This window comes from Camelus ferus, chromosome 13 (genome assembly GCF_009834535.1).
Source record: "Camelus ferus isolate YT-003-E chromosome 13, BCGSAC_Cfer_1.0, whole genome shotgun sequence".
Lineage (NCBI taxonomy): Eukaryota > Metazoa > Chordata > Mammalia > Artiodactyla > Camelidae > Camelus > Camelus ferus.
The window spans coordinates 57,833,401-57,857,604 of record NC_045708.1 but is presented as its reverse complement, the minus strand read 5'-3'; the positions used below and the strand labels follow the sequence as shown (position 1 = coordinate 57,857,604).

Here is a 24,204-nt window from a genome sequence, read left to right as displayed (position 1 = left end):
AAGCCCCATGACAGGAACACCACCACACTGCCACTACAACACCTGCCCCAACACGGCCATCACACAGCTCAAAGTTCTGCAGTGAACCAGCAGTCAGAAGAGGAGGGCTGGAAATCTCAGGTGGAAAAATCCCAAGGTGGTCCCCAAACAACCAGAAACACCCACTAGAAAGTCCCGTGGCTAGACTCAGACCTTTTTCTTGGCTGAGAGCTCATTCTGAAGATGACAGTACATTTGTAAACAGACTCACTGATTGTGGAGCTGAGGAATGTTAGGAGATGGTTAAAGGCAGTCAGAATACACTGTCATATTTATACAGCCAGGAAAACCATCTGCATAATCAGGCTCAGGGCAGAATTTCAGCTAAGAGGCTCCTGCGAGGGAAAGGCGAGCGCAAACTTCTGTTAACGTGTGTTTAGGTTGGCTGCTGTGGAGTAAACGCTGGGTTCCCACAGCAGAGTGTTTCAGTTTCACACCTGGGAGTCAGGCCAAGCACACGCCCTCCTTGGGGGGATGATCATCTGTAAAGTGGGGATAATAACACCGTCTGCACAGGACTGTGAAGATTAATAAAACGACATAGGTGGGCACTGAGTGCAGTTCCTGCACATTTTAAGTGCTCAGAAAATAACAGCTATCATTCAGTTGGTTCTGTACTCTGTGTGATTTTTAACTGCGTAAGGACAGGTAGAACAGAGGCTGGGAGCCCAGACATCAGCGTGTTCTCTCTGGTTAGTTACCTTCGTTTTATACCTTCTTGTATTGTCACATGTCTATATAATTTCTGTTTCTATAGTCAGAAAAAAATCTACTTAATTTTGAAAAAAACTGTAACAATTGATTGAACACCATACCAGGCTTATATATGTATTGAGACACTTTTGAAGGATTTCACCCAATCTTTCCCCCAAAACACTGAGGTAGCTACTTTCTTTCTTTTTAAATGGAAATATAGTTGACACACAACACTGTGTCAGCTTCAGGTGTACAGGGATTTGATGTCCACATACATTATGAAATGATCACCACAGCGGTCGGGTCACCATCTGTCCCCATACAAGGTTATTACACTATTACTGACCGTGCTCCCTGAGCCGTACCGTACCTCCCCGTGACTTATTTACTATATAACTGAGGGCTGGTACCTCTTCATCTCCCTCATCTATTTCGCCTACCTCCACCCACTCCCTTCTGCCAACCACCTACCTGTTTGTTCTCTGTATCTATGAGTCTGTTTTTTGTTTTTGGGGGTTTGTTTTATATTCCACATAGAAGTAGATCATGCTGAATTTGTCTTTTTCTGTCTCACTTTTTTCACTTAGCATAATACCTTCTGGATCCACCTATGTTGCAAATGGAAAGATACATTTTTTTTAAACCACTGGAGGCAACTTTTAAATCTGTATTTTACAGAGGAGGAAATTGAAATTAAAAAGTATAGTTAAGGGACTTGTCATGGACTTATTATTTTTGAAATCAAATATGATTTACTTTAGTCAACATTTTGAATCTTACTGTAATTGTTTTTTGTGTCTGTTTCCTCCTCTTTCTTTTCTATTGAAGTATAGTCAGTTTACAATGTTGTGTTAATTTGTGGTGTACAGCATAGTGCTTCAATTATACATATATATATTCCTTTCCATATTCTTTTTTGTTATAGGATATTACAAGGTATTGAATATAGTTCCCTGTGCTATACAGTACAAACTAATTATTTATCTATTTTATATTTAGCAGTTAGTATCTGCAAAATCTTGAACTCCCAATTTACCCCTTCTTATCCGCTTCCCCTCCAGTAACCACAAGTTTGTTCTCTACGTCTGTGAGTCTGTTTCTGTTTTGTAAATAAGATCGCTTGTCTTTTTATTTTTTTTAGAGTCCACATGTAAGTGATACCATATGGTATTTTTCTTTCTCTTTCTGGCTTATTTCACTTAGAATGATAATCTCCAGGTCCATCCACATTGCTGCAAATGGCATTATTTTATTCTTTTTTATGGCAGAATAGTATTCCATTGTACAAATGTACAACTTCTTTATCCAGTCATCTGTTGATGGACATTTAGGTTGTTTCCATGTCTTGGCTATTGTAAGTAGTGCTGCTATGAACATTGGGGTGCATGTATCTTTTTGAATTAAGGTTCCCTCTGGATATATGCCCAGGAGTGGGATTGCTGGATCATATGATAAGTCTATTTTTAGTCTTTTGCAGAATCTCCATACTGTTTTCCACAGTGGCTACACCAAACTGCATTCCCACCAGCAGCATAGGAAGTTTCACTTTTCTCCACGCCCTCTCCAACATTTATCATTTGTGGACTTCTGAATGATGACCATTCTGACTGGTGTGAGATGATACCTCATTGTAATTTTGATTTGCATTTCTCTGATAATTAGCGATACTGAGCATTTTTTTCATGTGCAGGTTTTGAATACAGGTCTGTGAATACTGAAGCCATTATACCTAGGGGTTCACATATGGGGTAGTTGACAGGGATGGTGGTTAGAAACCCCGACCCCTCTTTCATATTTCTTCTCTCTCATTCTCTCTCTCTCTCTGCCATACACCCACCCACCCTTCCCTTCCCTAAAACACTATGTTGCATACTGAAGACACAGATCATTAATTCAACAGGGGAAAAAAACACCTTTGGGAACAGAAGACAGGGTGGTAATAGAGAAATCGCATACAGAGTTACCCCTAAGCTGTGGATATTAGTTTGTGCTGGTCTTTGTGGTGTCATGTACAGCAGCCAAGCAGAGCCTCAAAGCACCTGCTCTCGGAGCAGTCAGCTCCAGGTCTGCAAAAGCATCAGCCTAACTAACTGAATCGGATTTTTTTGAGCAACAGATGGTGCCGAGCATCAGGCACAACAGTCCCTGGGATACGGATGGGCTGGGGAGACGTCTGTGGGCTAGAAAACCATCCACAGCCCTGAACGGGCTTCAAACAGAGTCGCAGGCCTGACAGGTTTGCCAGGAACACTCACTGGGCTCTCAGCCAGGCTGATGCCTCTGAATCTCGGGAAAATCAGGTATTTGTCTTTGCCAAATTTCAAATTAATTACTTGCCTGTAATTTGGAAGGGGCTGTACAAATGATGGGGTCCCTGCAGGGCACAAGCAAATCAGCAGTACCTCACCCTGTGCTTGTAGCATCTTTTTCTTCTGGTCAGGTTTAAAGCAGGTGTGTGTGTTGGAGGGCTGGATGCATTCTCTTGCCCACAAGTCAAACTGATATTAGAAGCTTCTAAATTGCTGTACCCAGGGACAAATCAAGATCATGCTTCATCTTTGCAAACTTCTCCGAGCAGAATGCAAAAGACTTTTTTAAAAATAAATACCTCATTGGAAGGACGTCAATTCAGTAATGAAAAGGAGGAGGCCCCTGTATACCTTTTGAAAGGGCACCATGTATTTTAGCATTGGTTGAAACTATCCAGTTGCCACGTTGATGACTCTTTCTTGCTCCTAAATTTTAGTTAGGCTTCTTTGCACATTGTGAAACCTGTCTGAATGGTGCTCACAGTAGGAAAATTTTGCTTTTTTAAAGGAAGATCGTATGGATGATTTGAATTCAGACTCACCCAAAGGCCAGTGACAGACCAGGTGGCCATCTAAAGTCCTTACCTCACCCTACCTAGGTTATAAGCAAAGGAGAAGGGGGTGATGGAGCAGGAATGTATGGCTTTGTATGAAGTGTGATTAAAAACATGTGTGACCCTAAACTAGATAATATTTTATAGCTTTTTATAGCTTAGAAAACACAATATGCGTGTTACGTCATTTAATGCTCACAAAAACTCTCTGAATAGGGTTTGCCAGATATCCCACTATCTTCTACAGGGGAGGAAGCTGAGGTTGAGTGACGTGTCCAGGGTCACACTAAAATATGGCTGAGGTGAAAATCCAGCTTCTCTGACTCCAGGCACCACAAGTGACGAGCTTTGAAGAAGTTACCTTGGAAGGCCCTCCGTGAACACCAACAGTGCTGTCGCTGCTCTTAACAGTCTGGAACCCCACAGGCCTAAGTTCAGGGTTTTGCCATCGGATCCAGTTCAAAAAGTCCCCAAAGGAGAATAAAGATCATAATTTTGCTGCTGTTGTCGGCACACAGTAGGTGACCAACAAAGATGCTCATCTTCCCCACACATCTTATTTTTCCCACGTGGCCATTTGGAGGGTTCAAAAGAATATTTCAGTCCAACTGAGAGCAATTACATAAAAAAAGGCTTTTAAAAGCATATTTTCCCCAGCACTCCTAAGCAAGTACATGGCCTGGCCTGACCCTTCTGGAGACCCTTCCAGGGCTTTGAGACCTTCAGTTCATAGGCAAGGTCGAGTGTGAAGTCACCTGTTGGAGTGCTGCCGCCTTGAAGCCTGAACCTCAGTCAACACCGCAGACCAGCAGCAGCATGCACCCATACCCTCTGGGTTTTGATGGCGTGTTTACACAACCGCCACCCCCACCTGGCAGGAAGCCCCTCCAGTGCCCGTCACACCTTCCTCTTCTCTGGATCTCCCCTCGCCCACCCTGGCCCTAATTCTGAGGTGGTGCAAGAAAGACGCCTTCACCCCTCAGTTACTCAGGGCATCCCCAGGAGCCTTATTAACAACCTGAACACTGGCTAGAAGATTAGAATAAACAAAAATGTATGACAATCCACCGAAGACTTAATATTGTTAAGATGTCAACACTACCAAAGCGATCGACAGATTTAACATAATCCCTGTCCAAGTTCCAACGTCATTTTTTTTTCAGAAGTAGAAATATCCAACCTAAAATTCATGCGGGCTCTCAAGGGACCCTGAATAGCCAAAGCAGTCTTGAAAAAGAACAAAGTTGTAGGTCTCACACTTCTGATTTAAAAGCCTACTATAATAATGGGAAAGAATCTGACTATATACATATATATGTGTATGTGTATGTATAACTGGATCACTTTGCTGTACATCTGAAACTGACATTGTAAATCAACTGCACTTCAATTAAAGAAACTAAAAAAACTTATTACAAATCTATAGTAATTAAAACAGGGGTAGTACTGGCATAAAGTCAATAATTTAGACCAATGGAATATAATATAGAGCCTGGAAATAAACTCTTGAATGTGTGGTCAAGTGATTTTTGACAAGGGTGCCAAGACCATTCAGTGGGGAAAAAAACAGTCTTTTCAAGAAATGGTGTTGGGAAAGCTGGATATCTATATGCAAAGAATAGAGCTGGACCCTTGCTTTACACGATATACAAAAATTAGGTCAAAATGATTTAAAGACCTGAATGTAAAAGTGACGACTACAAAATTCGTGGGAAAAAAGATAGGTAAAAACCTCATGACACTGGATTTGGTGATAATTTCTTGGACACAACACCAAAAGCATAGGAAACAAAGCAAAAATAGATAAACTGGGTTTATATCAAAATTAAAAACTTCTGTGCACCAAAGGACACAATCAACAGAGTGAGAAGGCAACCTGTTTAATGGGAGAAAATATTAGGGAGTCATACATCTGATAAGGGGTTAAAATCCAGAATACACCAAAAACTCCTACAACTCAACAACAACAAAAAAACCCAAAAACCTGGTTAAAAAAATGGGCAAAAGACTTAAATAGGTATTTCCTGAAAGAAGACATACGAATGGCTAACAGGCACACGAAAGGATGCTCAGCATCATTAATCATTAGGGAAATGCAAACCAAAACCACAGTGAGGTACCACCTCGCACCCATTAGGATGGTTACTATGGAAGTCGTGGAAGTAACCCAAGCAGCCATCGATGAATGAATGGAAAAACAAAGTATTATTCAGCCTTCACCGGGAAGGAAGTTTTAACACATGCTACAGCATGAATGAACTCTGAGGACATTATGCCAAATGAAATAAGCCGGTAACAAAAGGACAGATCTGTCTGATTCCCCTTATGTGAGGTAACTAGAGTCGTCAGTTCAAAAAGACGGGAAGTGGACACGCGGTTGCCAGGGGCTGAGGAGGGGGGAGTGGGGAGTTGTTGTTTAATGAGTGTAGAGTTTCAGCTTCACATGAAAAGAGTTCTGGAGACTGGCTGCACGACCATACGAACACACTTAATATGACTGAAGTGTACCCTGAAAATTGGTTAAGATGGTAAATTCTAGGTTCTGTAAATATATAGAACATGGTAAAATATTACTAGTGATTTTTTTAAAAAATAGAACAATCCTCCCAATTCCATTTTGTTAAAAAGTAGTTGATTATATAGAAGTCTGAACTCTTAAAAGTGGTTTGTTTTGTCGGAAAAAGCTCATTAGAATTCTGGTCCATGAGCGCTCACCAGGAGTTACCTGGAACCCTTACAGGCACAAAGCTCTGCTCACAAATCCACTTCTCCCTGCCCACCCCCATCCTGCCGACAAAGGTTTCTGAGCTGTGATGGAGAAAGTCAGCCCTGGGTGGGGGGTGGTCAGGGCCCACCCTTGCCAATGGGGCCAGGGGAATTTTTGGTTGCAAGCAGGAAATGCAAGGCAAGGTGAGCCACAGTCCTTTAAATATTTAGATACCACCTAAGGAAACTAGATAAAACAGAGGCTCAGGAGGAGGTCACACTAACCCCTAGGAGACACACAAGTACTATCCCACTTAATCAATGCTGCAGCACTAGAGACGGACGGAGATGGGCCCCCCCAGTTCTAGTCCTACCAGTAGTCACTTACCGATGAATTGTCTCTTACTAGCTGTGTGGCTGTGGGCAAGTCACATAATCTCTCTGGGCTTAATTCATCACCTGTACCATGAAGGTTATTACAAGTCTATCAAATGAAATAATATAATAAAAATGTTTAATATAGTCTAAAGAGATGTCCATATGAAAATTAATTCGTGTAGGCTCTGGAGTCTTTGTTTAATAAATGGGGACAATTGTTTCCCTCATTTGGGTTTTGTAAAATTACAGACAATGTATGTGAAATGTGCAGCACAGGGCTCAGCCCAGAGAAGGTTCAGTGAATGAGAGCAATGATGGTTTTTACTTACTGCTCTTTCTGTGAGTGGCCCTGAGCCACCCTCTTCACTAGGAGTGGGTGAGGCTGGGATGCAGGGAGGTGGAAGGATACATAGACCTGACTGTCTGTCCAGCATCCTTTCTCCCTGCCTTCTTCTAAGGGCATCTTAGTTTTCCTTTGGGTAATTCTCTTGCCTTTCTCAGTCTGTGTGGTTCAGGTGTGGTGCCCATTCTCCCTTCCCATCCCTGCCCTGGTCCTCCAGGCTGGACCAGGACATTCCTGAATATCCACAATGATTGATTCAGTGATGGCCCATGACCTAATAACCCAGGATAAAGAAATAAAACCCTGGTTTTTTTTTTTTTTTTTTTTTTTGCTGGACCCACTGGAGAACAGAAACACTTTCCTGTGAAATCACTTAGATAGTAGACTATAAGCCTGCTGAAGGAAGAAAATAAGGCCAACACAAAGAAAGAAAATCCAAGAGGTGGATAAAGTCAGAAGACTGATGAACAAATTTGAATTCATGGATCCAACCAAGTGTGAACCACTCTTGATTTTAGCTGTTTGAACCAATAAATCCCCCACCACCGTCCCCCATCCCCCAACCCTTTTCTTGCCTGCATGCTGAGTTTCAGCCATTTGTAATAGAAAGTTTTGTTTAATGTATTGGGGAAAGAGATAGACTCTGAATTTATCCCCCAACCTCAGTGATGTCCCCTGTTTTCCTTCTGGGACGGTCCCCACACAACACTCACCCGACGTCCGAACTCTTCCGCTTGCTTCACTTCCCGAGGGTAGCCATCGATCAGGAAGCCCTTGGTGCCGCGGAGGCCGGCCACCACGGCCTCCCTCAGGAGCTCCAGCATGACGCCCTAGAGCAGAGGCAGCGCGGTCAGGCCCCGGGCCCTCCCGCAGGACAGCGCTCGGGTTGCCCGGGTCCCATCGCGGGAGTCTCGGCAGCATGAACAGCGGTCAGCAGTACACCGTATTTCATCCTTTCTAAATCTCTCACCCCCCACCTCCCCATTTTAATAGCTATGGATTTGGCAGGTATCTTACAATCAGTGCTGGGTCACAGTTTAATTGTTCGTGTTTTTCCTGACTGGCATATTTTTATCGGTTATATTTTACTGGGGTGTCTAAAAGCAATGGCATCTTAGATCAGATGAAATATGGTGCTCCGTTTCAGACGGTAGCTCTCCATGAATTAGGCCTAACTGCAGTTTAAAACTAGACAAGAGATGGTATAAAACACGCTTCACTCTTGATTTTTTTTCCAGTAAATACTTTATAAGGTTTGACATTCATTGACTTGAGGAGACTATCAGCAGAGAAGAAGTAGCATTTTCTAGCACAATCACTTTCTCTGTTAAAATTTTTTAATCATCTTTTTTTCAGTTTTTTTTTTTTTTTTGTTTTTTTTGGTGGTGGGGAGGTAATTAGGCTCATTCATTTGTTTACTTTTAGAGGCGGTACTGGGGATTGAACCCCAAACCTCATGCATGCTAAGCATGCGTTCTACCACTTGAGCTATACCCTCCCTACACTGTTAAAATTTTTGATTTAACTTGTGTTTATGGAAAATACAGAAGGAGAAAGACACAGAAGCTTGGGAATGGATGAAAAACAAATGCAACCAGCTGCCCAAATGTGGGGAAGTCTTTGTGATGGCTGGTTCCCTGGCATCCTCTGACTTTTGGCACGGGCTTGGGGAATGTGGCCATTGTAAGGGCGGACAGAAACTATCCCTAGATAATAGGGAATGACATCCTCATGAAGTTTATATTCTAGTGAAAAAAAATAGATGATAGATGCAAAAATAAATATAAAAAATAATCAGCTAGAGAGAACTACTCTCAACAAAATAAAAGCAGGGCAAAGAGAAGCAGAATGCTGGAGGTGCTATTTTAGATGGGGTGCTCAGGGAGAGCCTCTCTGGTACACTGCAGTATTTAAGTAGAGATCTGGATGATGTAAAGGAGCAAACTATGTGCATGTAAGATGGAAGAGCACTCAGGCTGAGGAAATAGCAAGTGCAAAGGCCCTGAGGCAGGAACAGGCTGGCCGGTGGGAGGAACAATGAGGAGGTCAGTGGCTGGGCAGGAGTGAGCAAGGTGAGAGTGGTGGGAAACAGTGCTGGAGAAGCCAGCTGGAGTCCAGAGCCGTGGGAAGGAGTCTGGATTTCATTCTAAGTGCAGAGGGGAGTCATTGAAAGGTTCTGGGAAAAGGAAGAAACGTTTTCAAGATATCACTCTCACTGCTGTGAAAAGTGTAAACTGTAGGAGGAAAAGAATGGGCAGAAGGGGGTCCACTAAGAGGCAATTGCAGTGGTCGGCTCCCTCTCGTGAGGACCCTCCTGGCTTCCAGGTGGGAAACAGACTGCAGCTGGTTAAAGAAGCAGTGGAAAGCTCTGTTAGCTAATAGGGACCACAAAGCCTAGCACAGGACCTAGACTGGCAGGGATGAATATTTTTTGATACCTGTGGCATCCAGCTTCCCAGAGATGGATGATGACTTGAAAAAAATACACCTAAAAGGGGTATTTTTTATTTAAGCTACACAGGGAAGATACCAGATTTCAAGTTAATGCTATTATACCTTCCGGCACTAGACCAAAATGTTGTTTTTTATTTTCCAGAGGGTTCTAATTCTAGACTCTGTTGCACCGTACTCACCTCTGCTTTGAAGATTTCGACTCTAAAGACGGGGAACAGTTTTAGGGGAAAATACGAAACAGGTTAACATTCAAGGGGCTGGCAGAGCAACAAGACAGAAGGAACCTGGGTCCGGACACCCTGGTCTGGCAAGTGGGCCTCTGCTGTGGAGACCCAGCTGCCTCTGGACTGTTACAGAAGAGAGAAAGAAAATACGGCTCTTGTCCTTCGGGGTTTCTTTGTTCCAGCAGCTGAGGTGAACTGCAGCGCCCCCAAACCTCTGCCCAGCCAGAGAAGCAGCTGCTGCTTACCGAGGGCACCAGCTCCCCACGTTCCACGGCGTCTCTGATCAACCTGCTTCTCTCAGACTCTGATGACAGCTCATTCCGCAGCAGCTCACCAGTGGAGAGGCGTGTAAATCCGTATTTTTCCACTAGCTTTTCACACTGTGTGCCTTTGCCAGAGCCTGGGCCGCCTGGAAAAGAAGTCACATATCAGACATCCATCCCAAGTCTGGTGCCTCGTGTTGGGCAGTAGCCACCATGGTGAGCAGGTCTCAGGGCTTCATTCACCAGCATGTACTGAGTACTTAGGATTTACCGGGAGTACGTCGGGAGCTGCGGATACAGTGCAGAATGCGGCAAAGACCTTGTGCTCAAAGAGCTTACTGTCTGTGAAGGGCAGTGGGTGTTTTAGGCAAACAACAGCTGTCACTCTAGGTGGCCTGGTGGGGAGGAGTTCAGGCTGATACAGGGGCACTGAGGAAGGGGCGCAAGATCTCATTTTGGTAGACATGCAGGTCAGAGAGGTTTCCTGAGGCACTGAATCCGCTCCTTTGTGGAGCAGGGACCACAGTGCCTGATACACTGTGAAGGCTCCACAAATATTAGCCGTTAGTTTTAAAACAAGTTGCTTTCATTTTCAAACAATCACAAACATACAGAAGAGTTATGAGCACAAAGAACTTTCTGAAACGTTTGAGAATCAGATGCCAACCTGATGCCTCATCCCTACAGAGCACTTTAGTGTCCTTTCCTCCAGACAGGAAACCAAGCACCACCTCCTACAGAACTGCGTCTTCAGACCCCATTCACGGTTCAGTGGAATTGTCCCAGTGGTCCCGGTGATGTCCTCTGAAGTCATGGGTCAAGTTCAGAACCACGTCTTCAGTTGTCATGCCCTGATCTTTTTCCATATGGAACAGTTCCTCCGTGCTTCCTTGACACTTTTGAAGACTGTAAATAGTTATTTCATAGAACGTCCCTCCATGTGAAATTTTTCTGTTGTTTTCTAGCTATTATTGTTGCTTATCTCCCATATTCCTCTGATGAACATTATACCTTTGACTCTTTCCTTACCCCCTCTAAGTTCAACGCGTTGCTAAGTTATAAGATTTTACATCTTAATTAAAACTACAATGAGATATCACCTCACACCAGTCAGAATGGCCATCATTCAAAAGTCCACAAATGACAAATGCTGGAGAGGCTGTGGAGAAAAGGGAACCCTCCTACACTGCTGGTGGAAATGCAGTTTGGTGCAGCCACTGTGGAAAATAGTATGGCGATCCCTCAAAAGACTAGGAATAGACTTATCATATGACCCAGGAATCCCGCTCCTGGGCATATGTCCAGAAGGAAGCCTACTTCAAAATGACACCTGCACCCCAATGTTCATAGCAGCACTATTTACAATAGCCAAGACATGGAAGCAACCTAAATGTCCATCAACAGATGACTGGGTAAAGAAGATGTGGTATATTTATACAATGGAATACTATTCAGCCATAAAAACCAACAACATAACACCATTTGCAGCAACATGGATGCTCCTGGAGAATGTCATTCGAAGTGAAATAAGCCAGAAAGAGAAAGAAAAATACCATATGAGATCGCTCATATGCAGAAACTAAAAAAAACCAAACAAAACATAAATACAAAACAGAAACAGACTCATAGACATAGAATACAAACTTGTGGTTGCCAAGGGGGCGGGGGGTGGGAAGGGACAGACTGGGATTTCAAAATGTAGAATAGATAGACAAGATTATGCTGTATAGCACAGGGAAATATATACAAGATCTTACGGTAGCTCACAGAGAAGAAAATGTGACAATGAATATATATGTTCATATATGACTGAAGAATTGTGCTCTACACTGGAATTTGACACAACATTGTAAAATGACTATAACTCAATAAAAAATGTTAAAAAAATAAGATTTTACATCTTAAAAATACTAATAGATAAGTTTTGTCAGGTGCTTACTGTACCAGCTACTGTTCTAAGCATTTTGTGTGTATTAATTTTAAATCATCTTAAGAGAGGCAGACACTGGTATCATCCCCATTTTACAGATAGACGGGGAAGTGGAGGCACAGAAAAGTTAAATGCCTGAGTAAGCAAGTAGCGCGTCTAGGATGTGAAGCCTGGACTCTGGCTCTCAGAGGTGGTTCCTCCTCTTCCCTGCTGTGCCCAGATTTACCTGCCACAATCAGGTCCTCATGCTCTTGTATGACAGTCACTTCCCCTCTGCGTGGGGCAACGTGTGAGGCTTTGGGGTCCAGCAGACCTGCTAGCAGAGTGATTTGCCTGAGAAGCGTGTCACTTCCCAGCTGCAGAGCATTCAATGGCTTCCCATGCCCAACAGAAAAATTCCAAATCCTTAGAGTGGTATTTCAACCTTCCAGAATCTAGTTCCATTCAATCTCTCCAACTTAAAAAAAAAATTTCTTGTCCTTGCCCAGCTTTGTATTTTGAGATAAGTGCAGATTCACATGCATTTTAAAGAATCGTACAGAGAGATCCCACGTATCCTTTACCAGCTTTCCCTTGTGGTGACATCTTAACAAAAGTACCGCACAGGATCACCACCAGAATATGAGCACTGATGTAATAAAGACAGAGAACATTCCTGTCACCACGAGAATCCCTCAAGTGGTCCTTTTACAGCCACACCCACTTCTCCCCTACACACCCAACTCTCCTTCCTTAACCTCCGGCAACCGCTGGATCTGTAATTTTGTCATTTTGAGAAAAGTATATAAATGGAATCATAGACATCAAGATAGACTTTTCCAATGTGCTTCTGCTCTTCTGGGTCCTCAGCCTGGAAGGCTCTTGCATCCTCCTGTAACAAGATCCTTTTCATCCCTCAGGCCCGGATCCAATGCTTCCTCCTCCCGGCAGGAGCTGGATCTGTCCGCCTGCCTAGGTTGGAGTGAGCGGTGTAAACAGGGCTTGGCTTGGATGCCCTCGGCCTGTCTGACACTCAGTCCAGGTCTCTGTCTAGACCTTCTGCCCCGCAGCGCCCTGTACAGAGCAGGCGCTGCTTTGTGCCTGGAGGTTTTCCCTACAAAAGGAAGTGTTTAACACTGAAGTGTAAAACACGATTGAGATTTTAGCACGGTAGTGAGAATTTACGACTTGTTCTGTAATTTTCCTGGCTGGCCTCTCTCACAGTCAAAACCCCTTTCTCCCAACAATGGGCCCCATCCCTCTGGAGGGGCAGGAGTTGTCATCTCCCATTAGTACAGGGGCCTCTCATTCCCTCCCCTCTGCCTGGGCAGAAAATTCCAGGAAAGGCCCACATTTTCTGTCTTCCGCTCATCCATGCCAAATGGGGAGGGCACAGACCCCACCCCAGTAATGTCACCGATGGCCTCAATGCAGTCAGAAAACAGCAATTACAGAGGCTCAAAACTATAACGCAGACCACTTAGCAGGAGCGGCCGACTGCCAGCTAATGCTATGTTTGCTCCAAGCACGATGACTCCTGTGTCCGGAGATAATGGAAATGGAGAGTGGGGACAAGGGAGAGCCACTCAGAGGAGCAGTGCTTCCAGATCAAGAGGTCAGGGGAACAAACGGCTGGACTCCTGCAGCGGCCACGAGGGCTTCTGCGGCCAGGATTTACCTAGAAACTCTTTTCCCTGGGATGGCTGGAAGCCGGTCACGTGGAAAAGGAACTTGTAGCCTTGGCTTATAAGGCAGAAATGCTGCAGTTCCAATTATTTTCTCCCTTCAGCATCCTACTAATATGACTATTACAGTTTTTGTTCCTCCAAAATGTTGTTTAATAAATCTCGACACAGAGGCAATTGAAAAACTTCAGATCAAATTAACAACAGCTGTGTGTTCAACAGCAGCCGCTGCCCTAGTGAGAAACCTTTCGTGGGAGTGACAGCTGCAAATTCTTAACATTCTTTGGGTGAGTGGTGCAGGCTCGGTGGAATTTTAAGTAATCGACACAATGGCTGGATTCTTCCCGTGGCTCCAAACCGGAGAACAGAGTGATTACTCTCACCCCCGTGAGGGCGCAGAACTTGCTAGTAGATGTATGAATTTTCATACACTGTCATGTACTAGTCTTTGAGGCCTTAATTTATGACTTTTAAATAAAAAACAGTGGAGCCCTGATATCCTTCCAGGATAATTGGAAGGATTACACCGGAAAAAAGTCTTTCGGGGTGTCACGTATCCAAATGAGTAGGCGGTGTTCTTCGGTGACAAGATGACTAACGGAAGACGAGGAGCTGTCACAGTTACCGCCATCTCGCCGATCCTTCCTGTACCATTACCCAAGGCTCAACCTCCTGGACAAACCCATACACCATCCCGCGTGGCGTGATTCACAAAGAGAGCCTAGACTATGAGGTTCCATTTTGAAAGGGTCTGTGAACACTTAAAAAAAAAAAGGTTAAAAAAAAACCCCTTTATTGTCAACCCTCCAATGTAATTTAAAATTTTTTCCATGTGAGACCAAAGGTGCTATCTTGTGAGGAGTGCAAATCCTGTGAACTCCCACCTTCCAGCTCCACACATCACTTCCCCCTAATGCTGTGCGGGAGGGAGGGGACGAGCCTGCAGGAGATCGGGGAGCGCGGGGCCCATGTCTGGACTCTTCGTGGTGCATTCTCCGTGGTACCCGGTGAGCTCTGAGGTGGAAGTGAGGCAAACTGCATCACCTCGGCCTGCCCACCTGAGCCACCTCGTCCAGTGTGCTTTTTACCTTCTGGGGTGGTCCTCTTAGGGGACAGCCCCTGGATTCATTAGCTGGGCTCTGCAAGAGGACACCTGCCTCCTACTTGACTTTGCAGGGTGCTTGGCCTCGGGACAAAAAACCGAAATGGCAAAGCTGGTGTGTTAGAGCACATTCTGGACTCAGAAAGCAAGCCCAAGTGACTAATGATGTCAGGTAGGTAACTAGCTGAATCCCAAATACAAACAAATGCAGGGCTGGAAGTTTCTATTACACTTAAAATATGCTTCGAATAGTAATGCGTAGAGCAGGCTCCAGTGTCCTTTGCTGACGTATTATTGTGTCCCTGTTAACTGTGAACTGCAACCTGGAACAAGGCATGAGACCTACTAATGCAGCTCTTCACTACACAGACGTCTTTTGGGCAGCTATGATAGGTCAGACGCTGCGCTGATCACTGGGAGTAAAAAGACTGAGGCTCTGTCTTTTCCATGAGAGGATTCACTGTCTAAGGGGAGGCTGACAGGCGAGCGCAGTGTGACAGCAGTGTGAGCCAGGCCTGCCAACATCGTTGCAGGGGCCCTGGGAGGGACTCCTCGCCCAGGCGGGGGAAGGGGAATCCGGGCGCCTGCACCATCATCTTTGCTAACACGGAAAAGTGGAGAAGAAGAGCCTAAGGCTGAGCCTGGAGTCTTCAGGAAAGTGGCCTGGAGCGGAAAGGGTCCTGCGGAGGATTGGGGGACGGGGAGTGTGGTGTGCTGGGAAGGGCACGGGACAGACAGATCTAGCAATAAACCCTGGCTCTACCACTTACTGGTCATGTGGCTCTAGGTAAGTCTTTTAATTTCTCTGAGCCTTAGTTTCCTCATCTGTAAAATGGGGGGAAATAAGAACCAATTCTCCTCTTCATTCTACCTTTGACTCTCCTTTGTCCTCATCTCCCATAACCAGGCGGTTGTTAAGCAACTTTGAAAAGTTGAGTCCACATTTGAAAAGTCTCTGAAATCTGTCCTTTTGTCCCAAATCTCACTGAAAGTTTCCCTCGTCCCATTTCTCTGCCAAAAAAATGGGTGCTTGATAAATGCTATTTATAATGAGAGGAGGTTACTCATCCCTTTAGCTCCTCCTGAGTTACATCTGCAGGGTGTCACCCAGCATATCGAGGTTCGAATCAAGCACAATCCAACAGAAGTATGGGGACGAGCCATCACCTTGAGTTGTCCAGACCACTTGCAGATAATTAAGATACTAGTGTGTGTGGTCACACACATAAGCACACACACATGTATATGACATTATATGTACAAATACATGTATCTAGTTTGGAAAACTCAAGAAGTTTATTTTCTGTAAGGCACAGCAGGGGACAGCATTCTCCAGGTTCTAACTGCCATCAGCAGAGCTTTCCAGGCTTTAATTCCCGTCCCACCCCAGCCTCAGTGTTCCCTTCACCTCTTCAGCACCAATGACCTTCACCTCTAACCCAAATTTCACTCCCTATCGATCTGGCTGATCCTGAGAGTTCGTCACTGCTTGGGTCTATCCTCCCATCTTGATCATGTCTCCCTGTCTCTCTTCCCTTGACCTCACTTCTTCTCACCTCGTTCTCTGTTCTCACCATGACCTTACTGACTTGGTCCATTCCCTTTAGGCTCCACTCGCCTCCCTGACCAGCTGGACAGCAGGCCCTTTGTAGTAACTCTGGATCCTTTGCACCCTCTGAACTCGACTGTGCTTACCACGAGAACCACCAGCCTGCTCTCTCTGCCCACCCCGCCATTTGCTCAATTTGCATCTACTCTGTGCTGCTAAGAATTCCTTGAGAAGGTCAGAAAACCGAGCCAACAGAGTCACGCTTTCTAACTTCACAATTGCTTTTAATGCTTCTTGGCACATACACATTCCTCTTGAGCTGACACCAAATTCGATGTCCATGGATGGATTCTAATATATTTCGCCATTGTTCTTAAATTCCCAATATGCTGTTATTCTTCTCACTTGTAACAGCCATTAAAATCTTCTTATTCACTAAGGAGATGAAGATTACCTTTCAAAACATGTGTATCTTCAGTTTGCCCTCCATCTCTCCTTTTTTTTTATCTGGAAGACATTGTACGACTCTTCAGACTAAGGCTAACTTCTCTGCTTTGGCTCTTGTAGCACCTTGGCATTTTCCTTCACAGCATTTTTCACAGAATATAATTTATCTATCTATCTATCTATCTATCTATCTATCTATCTATCTATCTATCTTCTTTCTATCTATCTATCTATCTATCCATCATCTAGTATCTCTGGCACCTATCATATCTATCTATCATCTATAGTTTACTTAAAGTCTGTCTTCCATGTCAGACTCTGCAGGATATGGGTAGGCTTTGCTTACCACAGTGTCCAAACATAGTGCCAGGAACACGGAAGACAATTTCTAATAGTGGCTGAAATAGTACATAAATGGTGAATGGGTCTTCTCCTCCTGCCTGCTCCCAAAACTCGATCCTCTTTCTCTTGTCTACATTACATTTATTCCTCTCTGTTGGCACCATCTCTTCTGTAAACAACATGTTTAGTTCTTTCCAATCCAAATAAAAATATTTTCACCATTGTCTGCATCCTCTAGTAATCTTTACATTCTTTCCCTTTTTCTGTAGCCTGAAACTGCCTGTTTCCATTTCCTCCTCTTTTACTGATTCCCCATCCTCTTGCAAGCTCCCTCCTACTCTCCTCACTCACTGAAATTGATCTTTTAAAGTTCAGCAGTAATTGCATAATTGTCATATTATTCGATGACCTTCTTCTAGTCTTTACTGTCTTTGACTCTTTAGTAGCATTTAACACCACTGACAAATATCTTGAAATTCTCTCTTGCCCTGGCTTCCAGGACATATAATTTGCCCGTGAATTCTCCCTCCCTTCGCCAGGCAGAAGCTCACAGGCAGTGGAAAATGCTTTATTACTGTTGGTATTCCCGCAGAACCTTGCAAAGTATCACAGGCAGTTGTTGAATAGAGCCAATGTCTAGGAGCTTGGTGGCCCCACAAAAGTGACAACTATATTCCCTTTCACATCAAAGGAGCCCTGAACTATATTCCCTCCACATCGTGGAGCCCTAGGTCCACGCCCTAGACCTTTATCTGGTTAGATGACTTTGATGGAGTCACTTATCCTCTCTGAGCTTCAACCTCTTCAATGACAAAACAGGGAAGATTATAGTGCCTACTGGCTGTGAGGACAAAATGTGATAATAGATATAAACTGCCTGGAACAGTAGCTGGCACGGCCAAGCACTCAATAAGCATCATGACTGTTATCTGTAAATGAGGCAGCCAGTGTTAGCGACGCTTAGAAGTCCTCCCAGCTCTGACATTCCGTGCTTTTACAAAGATTAGCTGCAGCATTTTTACATTTGGGGGATATTTTAACATCTTTAAAGATGGATAGTCTTTAAAGCAATAGCCTGCAAAGGTGTCAAATATCTTTTGCAAATTCAACTATCCTATTTTTAGATAGTCCTCAGAGTTGCTTAAAAATCTATCCGATTTCTACCTCTTGAAATGTTTCTTTCTCTCTAAATGAAAATGGGCTTTAGGTTGGGTTCTGGTTTTTGCAAGTGGATGATTCCTTTCAGGAAAAAAGCTCTCCTGCCATCAGATCTGAACTGACTGTGCCCTCGGAATGGTCCTCAACCACTGTGGCCCATGACTCACTTGAAACATCCTGCGTCTGGGATGAGCTGTATCACCGTGCTGAGTTCCAGCAGGCTGCTGCTGGGAACTGGCTCTCTGACCAGAAATAATGCAGAAAAGTAGACCTTTATCGTCAAAGACAATATCTCTATTAGTTCTGAAACACACTGCTGCTTCAGGTTACCTGCTGACTAGAATGAAATATGCTAGTCACAGGGTCAGCTGAAGGTTATGTGAAAGAATTTCATACAGGACTGGAAAACTTCTGGATAGCAGGGACTTATTTATCAGTACCTGGAATATAGTAGGCACTCAACAGTTACTAGATCAATTAATGAATAAATGAAGGAATGACTGGATGGTGAATGATCTGGGAACTTCAGGGAGGTAGCCCGGTACATAACATTGGAAGATTGGAGACCTTGGTTCTAGACCATTCCTGCTTTGAACTAGCTGAGTGATCATGGGAGAATCACCCTGCCTCTTCGGATGCTAGCCTCCTTGTCTGTAAACCCAATAGTCTCGGTTAGATTAGTGGTTTCCTATGTTATTTTATGTTACTTTTCCTAAATATTCCAGCTTCCCTTCCATAGTCCTCCCTGAAGGAGGATTATTCATCTTCACCTTTTTGAACTTAAAAGTCTATAAGTGACTTGCTTTGGCCAATGAAATGTGGGCAGAGGTGGATGTGTATTACATTTAGGTAGAGGTTTTTATAGCTAATATGTGGTTTTCTGTGTCTCTTTTCTCTTTGCCATGATACTAGCAATATTTCAGATAGGAGGGGCTCAATCAGCATGGTTACCAGGGTGAAACCCAGTCAAATGTTAATGAACATGTAGCATTAGTCCGGAGCAAGAAGAAGAAGAGAAGGAGGAGGTAGAGGAAGAAGAAGAAAAAGAAGGAATATGTTTGTTGGTCTATACCACAGAGATTCTTAGGAGGGCTTACTTGTTACTACGGGATAGCCTAGCTTCTTCTGACTGATACGTTCCCAGTGTATCAGTGTATCATTCCCAGGATAAATTAACTGTGTATCAGAATCACCTGGGGAGGGTGAAAAATTCCTGAATCAGTAGATCTCTGAACCTCTGTGGTTTAGGCCTTGGAATTTATAGTTTTAGAAACTTTCCTAGGGAAAGTACAAAGATATCTGCAATTGACTTCAAAATGGGTCAGGAAAAAAGAGATATTGATGGATGGGTAAAGGGATGGGTAGAGGGACAGATATGTGATAAAACAAGTTATTGTATATGTCACTGGTAGAATCTAGATGGTGGGTTTACAGTGTTCACTATAAAATTCTTTCAGCTGTGCTGAATGTTTGAAATATTTTCACAATAAATAAAGATCTTTAAAAAAATTCCCCAGGTGATTCTGACAGTTAGCTTGATTTGGAACTTCTAGACTAGATAACCTAAGGAAGGCAATTTGCTATGAATACCCCAGTGGTCGGCAGGGAGTCTGTGGTGTGGATCTTTCTTTTAATATTTACAGTGTAATAATGCTGAGATAATGGCTCTATCATGAGCAAATACTGATTATAATGGTTAATAAAAAACCTTCATTGCTTTATCAAATACGGGCTGTCCTTCTGTTGCAGATAAGGGGGAACCTTCTGTTTTCTCAGCATCAAGCCGGAGATGATGCAAGGGGGACTGTGGCCTACTTTACCAATGGCATGGTTCAGAGACAAGTATGAGAAGTCATTGCAGACCATGCAGATAAAGTTCTCTGGTTCACAATGCTTTTGGCTTGATGTTTGACCCTAACAAGTATCTGTTCTATGTGTTTTATTTGTAATAATTCATTTTTAATCTTTACAACAACTATGTGAAGTGGGTGCTGTTTGTAACTCTATTATGCAAATGAAAACATTGTGCCCGAAGGCCACCTGGACCTTGGTAACCACTAAGACCTACAGCCTCTCCTGTGGAAGGCCCTTCTGGAAATCAGACCGATCTGCTGCTCAGAAAAGCACCGCCCAGTCTTTTCAGTCAGTCAGAATGGTCGCTGGGAGCTGGGCTTCCATCACGGTCCCACAGGGTTGCCAGACGACACACAAGCGTCCAGTCAGACGGTGCATGAGACACACCTACATTAAACACTGCCATTGTATATCTAAAATCCAAATTTAATTAAGGGCCTAACATTTCTGTTAAATCTGGCAAGACTATGAGGCCCCACCACTTATTTGGAGAATTTTGGGAGAAATGATTTTCTTTCTGTTCTGACAACTCTTAATAGTCTGCGATTCTGTGATTCATTCAGCTAAAACCCATGGCAGCCATAGTGAGACATGTGAAACATCTAAACAAGACAAGACTCAAACTGGATTCCACGACTCTAGCTCCTACACAGATGGAAGATGAGGAAGGTTCAGGTCATTGGTGAGAGGAAATCGCAGGTACCAGGTGCCGACTCCTAAACATTTCCACCCATGATGCTCCTACAGCTCATGCCACCCGAACCCCGTCTCATCCCACCAAGGACAGAGACAAAATCTCCAAACTGCTCGCAAGCAAATGTCACTAAATAACCTGTCCTTTGTTTCTTCAGCCAGCGGTCTCCAGAGTCTGTTTCAGACGTAACCCACCCAGCTTACGGACTGCAGCCTTTGAAAAGTTGCTTTCTCAGGCTCTCCTGGTGTGGGTCTCTGAACTCTTGGACTTCATTCTTCTAGAGGGCCCTTTCTCCTCCAAATTCTTCTTAAACTTGTCAAGCCACCTTTTTTCCTATTTTGTAGCCCCTTCACACTATGATCTTAGGCGTGCGTTAGATAAATTTAATAACTTAGCTATTTATAAACTTAGCTCCTTTTTTCTGCTTTCTTCCTTCTTTTATAGAAAATAGTTTTTCTTGACTGTACAGGAAATATATGCTCCTTCTTGAAGATTTAGATAACTCAGAAAAGTGAAAAGAAAGAAGATCTCCTATGGTCCTACTCCCCAAGTGTAATCGCCAAAAATACATTTTGTTTTGTTTCTTTGCAACTTTTTTCCTACATGGTGATTTTCCGGTTTGATTTTCACTGGGAATCCATCTGCTCTGATATTTCTCCTTTTGGGGCTTTTGTATTCTCATCTGAAAATGAGCTTCTTGGACTAGATAAATTCCAAGGTCATTTCCAGTGCTACCATTCTGTTTTTGTCTGTGTCAGAGAACTTGGAGAATACTTGTGCTTGCAGTCTATTTTTGTACTGTAAAAGGATGTGAGGATATTTAAGACACGTAGGGGCATTCGTGGTGGGTGTTAGTTGGGTTACATCTGGGGTTTTGTATTCAATTTTGGGCCATACCATGGACACTGGAAGTCTTACAGGCTGTGATGAGAATATAAAATTGGTACACTCTTTCTGAAGGGCAATTTAGTAATATAAGTGACAAGTCTAAAGTTTTGGATTTATCCTAAGGGGGAAAATTATGTTTTGGTTACACAGATATTCATGATCGCATTTTTAATGAAAGCAAAAAATTTAGGAAAAATGCATGACCGTAGGAATAAACTGAATAAATTATAATATAGCAATACAAAGGAATAGTATGTGGTCATTAAAATGATATATTGAAAGAAGTCAGATACAAATGAATACAAACAGTATGATTCCATTTAGATAAAGTTCAAAAATATCTATGGCATTCCCTGCAGGGGCCAGTGAATAGAATGGGACACGGAGACTTCTGGGATTCTGGTTATGGTCAACTTCTTGATCTGCATATTGGTGAGATGGGTGTGTCCACTTAGTGAAAATTCATCAAGCTGAACACTTATGATCTGAGTGCTTTTCTGTTTTGTTTCAGTTCAGTTACAAAAGAGCTTTTAAAAGTGAAATGAGGTGGGGAGGCTATAGCTCAGTGGTAGAGTGAGTGCTTAGCATGCAAGAGGTCCTGAGTTCAATCCCTCGTACCTCCATTAATAAATAAACAAACAAACCTAATTACCTCCCCGTGCCCAATAAAGGCAAACAAAAATTTTTTTAAAATAAAATATTATATTCAAAATTTTACAGGCTTGGAAAGATGCCCATCATATCTTGTTAAGGATAAAAAGTAGGTTTCTCATATTGATAAAAAATGTATATTTAAAAAATATACACATAGAAGGAAATCTAAGAGAAATATAAATCAAAATCTTAATAGTATGCATGCCCAGGCTTTGGGATTTTGTGTGATTTATTGTTGTTGATATATGTTTTCTAGAATGAAGATGTATTATTTTGTAAAAGAAAAATCCTTAAATTAAAAAAAAATTCTGGCTAACATGTTGTAGGAGAAATTTTGGCTACATGTGTCCAAAGAGACATGAGGGAGTGGGAAATAATCAAAGTAGAATTTATTCATTTATATCATAAGTAAATATGAAGAATCCATGAGTGAGGCAGTGTATTTCAGTCCTGAGGACACAAGGAGGAGAAGACAGCGACACACTCTCGAGGAGCTTTCAGCCTGTAGGGTAACAGAGGAGGCTGATGTTCTGAATCAGACGAAGACGTGACTCACAGGGAAGTTACACGTCTTCAAATGTGTGAATGGCTGCGATGATGGAGAGGAAGCTGATTTGTTCTGTGTTGCTCTGCAAGGCAAGACTGGGCAAAACAGCAGAAGTTTCGACTGAGCAGGTTTTAGCTGAGTCGTGGGAAGACCTTCCTAAGGACGGCAGTCGTCCAACAGAAGGAGAACCTCCCACCTGCAGGGGAGACCAAGCAGATGCAGCCAATGCTCTCCGCTGGGGCTCAAGGCCAGGGCAGTCCCTTCCAGTGATGTGCAGTGCTGGGGTTGACATTTTAATTCAGGCTTCTTCCTTCTTTGGAGAGGACTTGAAAACAAAGGCTCTAACCCGTTGGTTTGTTTGGTCTGAGACATTGCAAATGCAAACCTTTTCTTTTTTAATTCCCATTTTTTAAATTGAAATGTAGTCAATTTACAATGTTAGTTTTAGGTGTACAGTAAAGCGTTTCAGTTATACATATACATAAATATATATATTTTTCAGTTTCTTTTCCATTACAGCTCATTACAAGAGGTTGAATATGGTTCCCTGTGCTATACAGGAGGTCCTTGTTGTTTATCTGTTTTATATGCAGTAATGTGTATCTGTTAATCCCAAACTCCTAATCTACCCCTCCCCCTACCTTTCGCCCTGGTAACCAGTTTGTTATCTATGTCTGTGAGTCTATTTCTGGGCAAACCTTTTCTAAGTTTGTATCATTCCACCCCCCCATTTCCCCTGAGAACATTATAAAAAAAAAAAACCTGTAAAACTAGAAGGTAAATATGAGAAATATGGGCAGATTCATCAAGGGAAGTTCTTCCCTCCTGGTGCTTCCTTGCCTGTTTACCAGCCCTGGACTGGTCCTTGCTCAGCATCACTTTTATCACATCATTCCTCAGCACCCAGGGCTTCCATGATTGGGCCCATCTCCTTTCTGTACTGGGCCAGGAGGGGCATACTCCTACTACTGTGATTTGTTCCTTACTTAAAATCTCCCTCCTTGGACCTCCTCTCTTTCCAGTCCTCAACCTTAGGGGACCCTCATCTGTTCTCCAAGGCTCCCTTTGCTTCTCAGCTTCTCAGCAGGGGCTCCTGACCATTCAGCCATTGTGCTTTCTTTGTCCTCTCCTCCCTGCTAACACTCCCTGAATGTCTCCTTTGTCTACACTGCTCTGTATTGGTTCTGAAGTTTTCACAAGCATAAATTCCTGCTTCATCAGATAGATTATAAGCTCCTTGAGGAATGGTGACATTAAAAATAAAAAAAAAATGCTGCCTTGTATTTACTGTAGTAACAATGCATAATTCAGATTTTTTTTTTGCTCTTCTATCTTTAATGATGACTTAGTGACCCATGAACTCCAGTCCATACTCCCTTTTTGAAGGCTGGTTACACTTGGAATCACTA

The 24,204-nt window shown here is 43.2% G+C and overlaps 1 protein-coding gene across 2 annotated transcripts in view; it reads right to left on the bottom strand.

The window, feature by feature from the left end:
• Positions 1–24,204, bottom strand: part of AK5 (adenylate kinase 5) — a 213,613-nt gene that overhangs the window by 22,602 nt on the left and 166,807 nt on the right. For both annotated transcript variants that reach the window (XM_032494623.1, XM_032494624.1), the window contains exons 11-12: positions 9,949–10,112; positions 7,739–7,855 (exon numbers count right to left, since the gene is read on the bottom strand). In XM_032494623.1, coding sequence (XP_032350514.1) covers positions 7,739–7,855; positions 9,949–10,112 — 281 coding nt within the window. The remainder of the gene's footprint in view (positions 1–7,738; positions 7,856–9,948; positions 10,113–24,204) is intronic.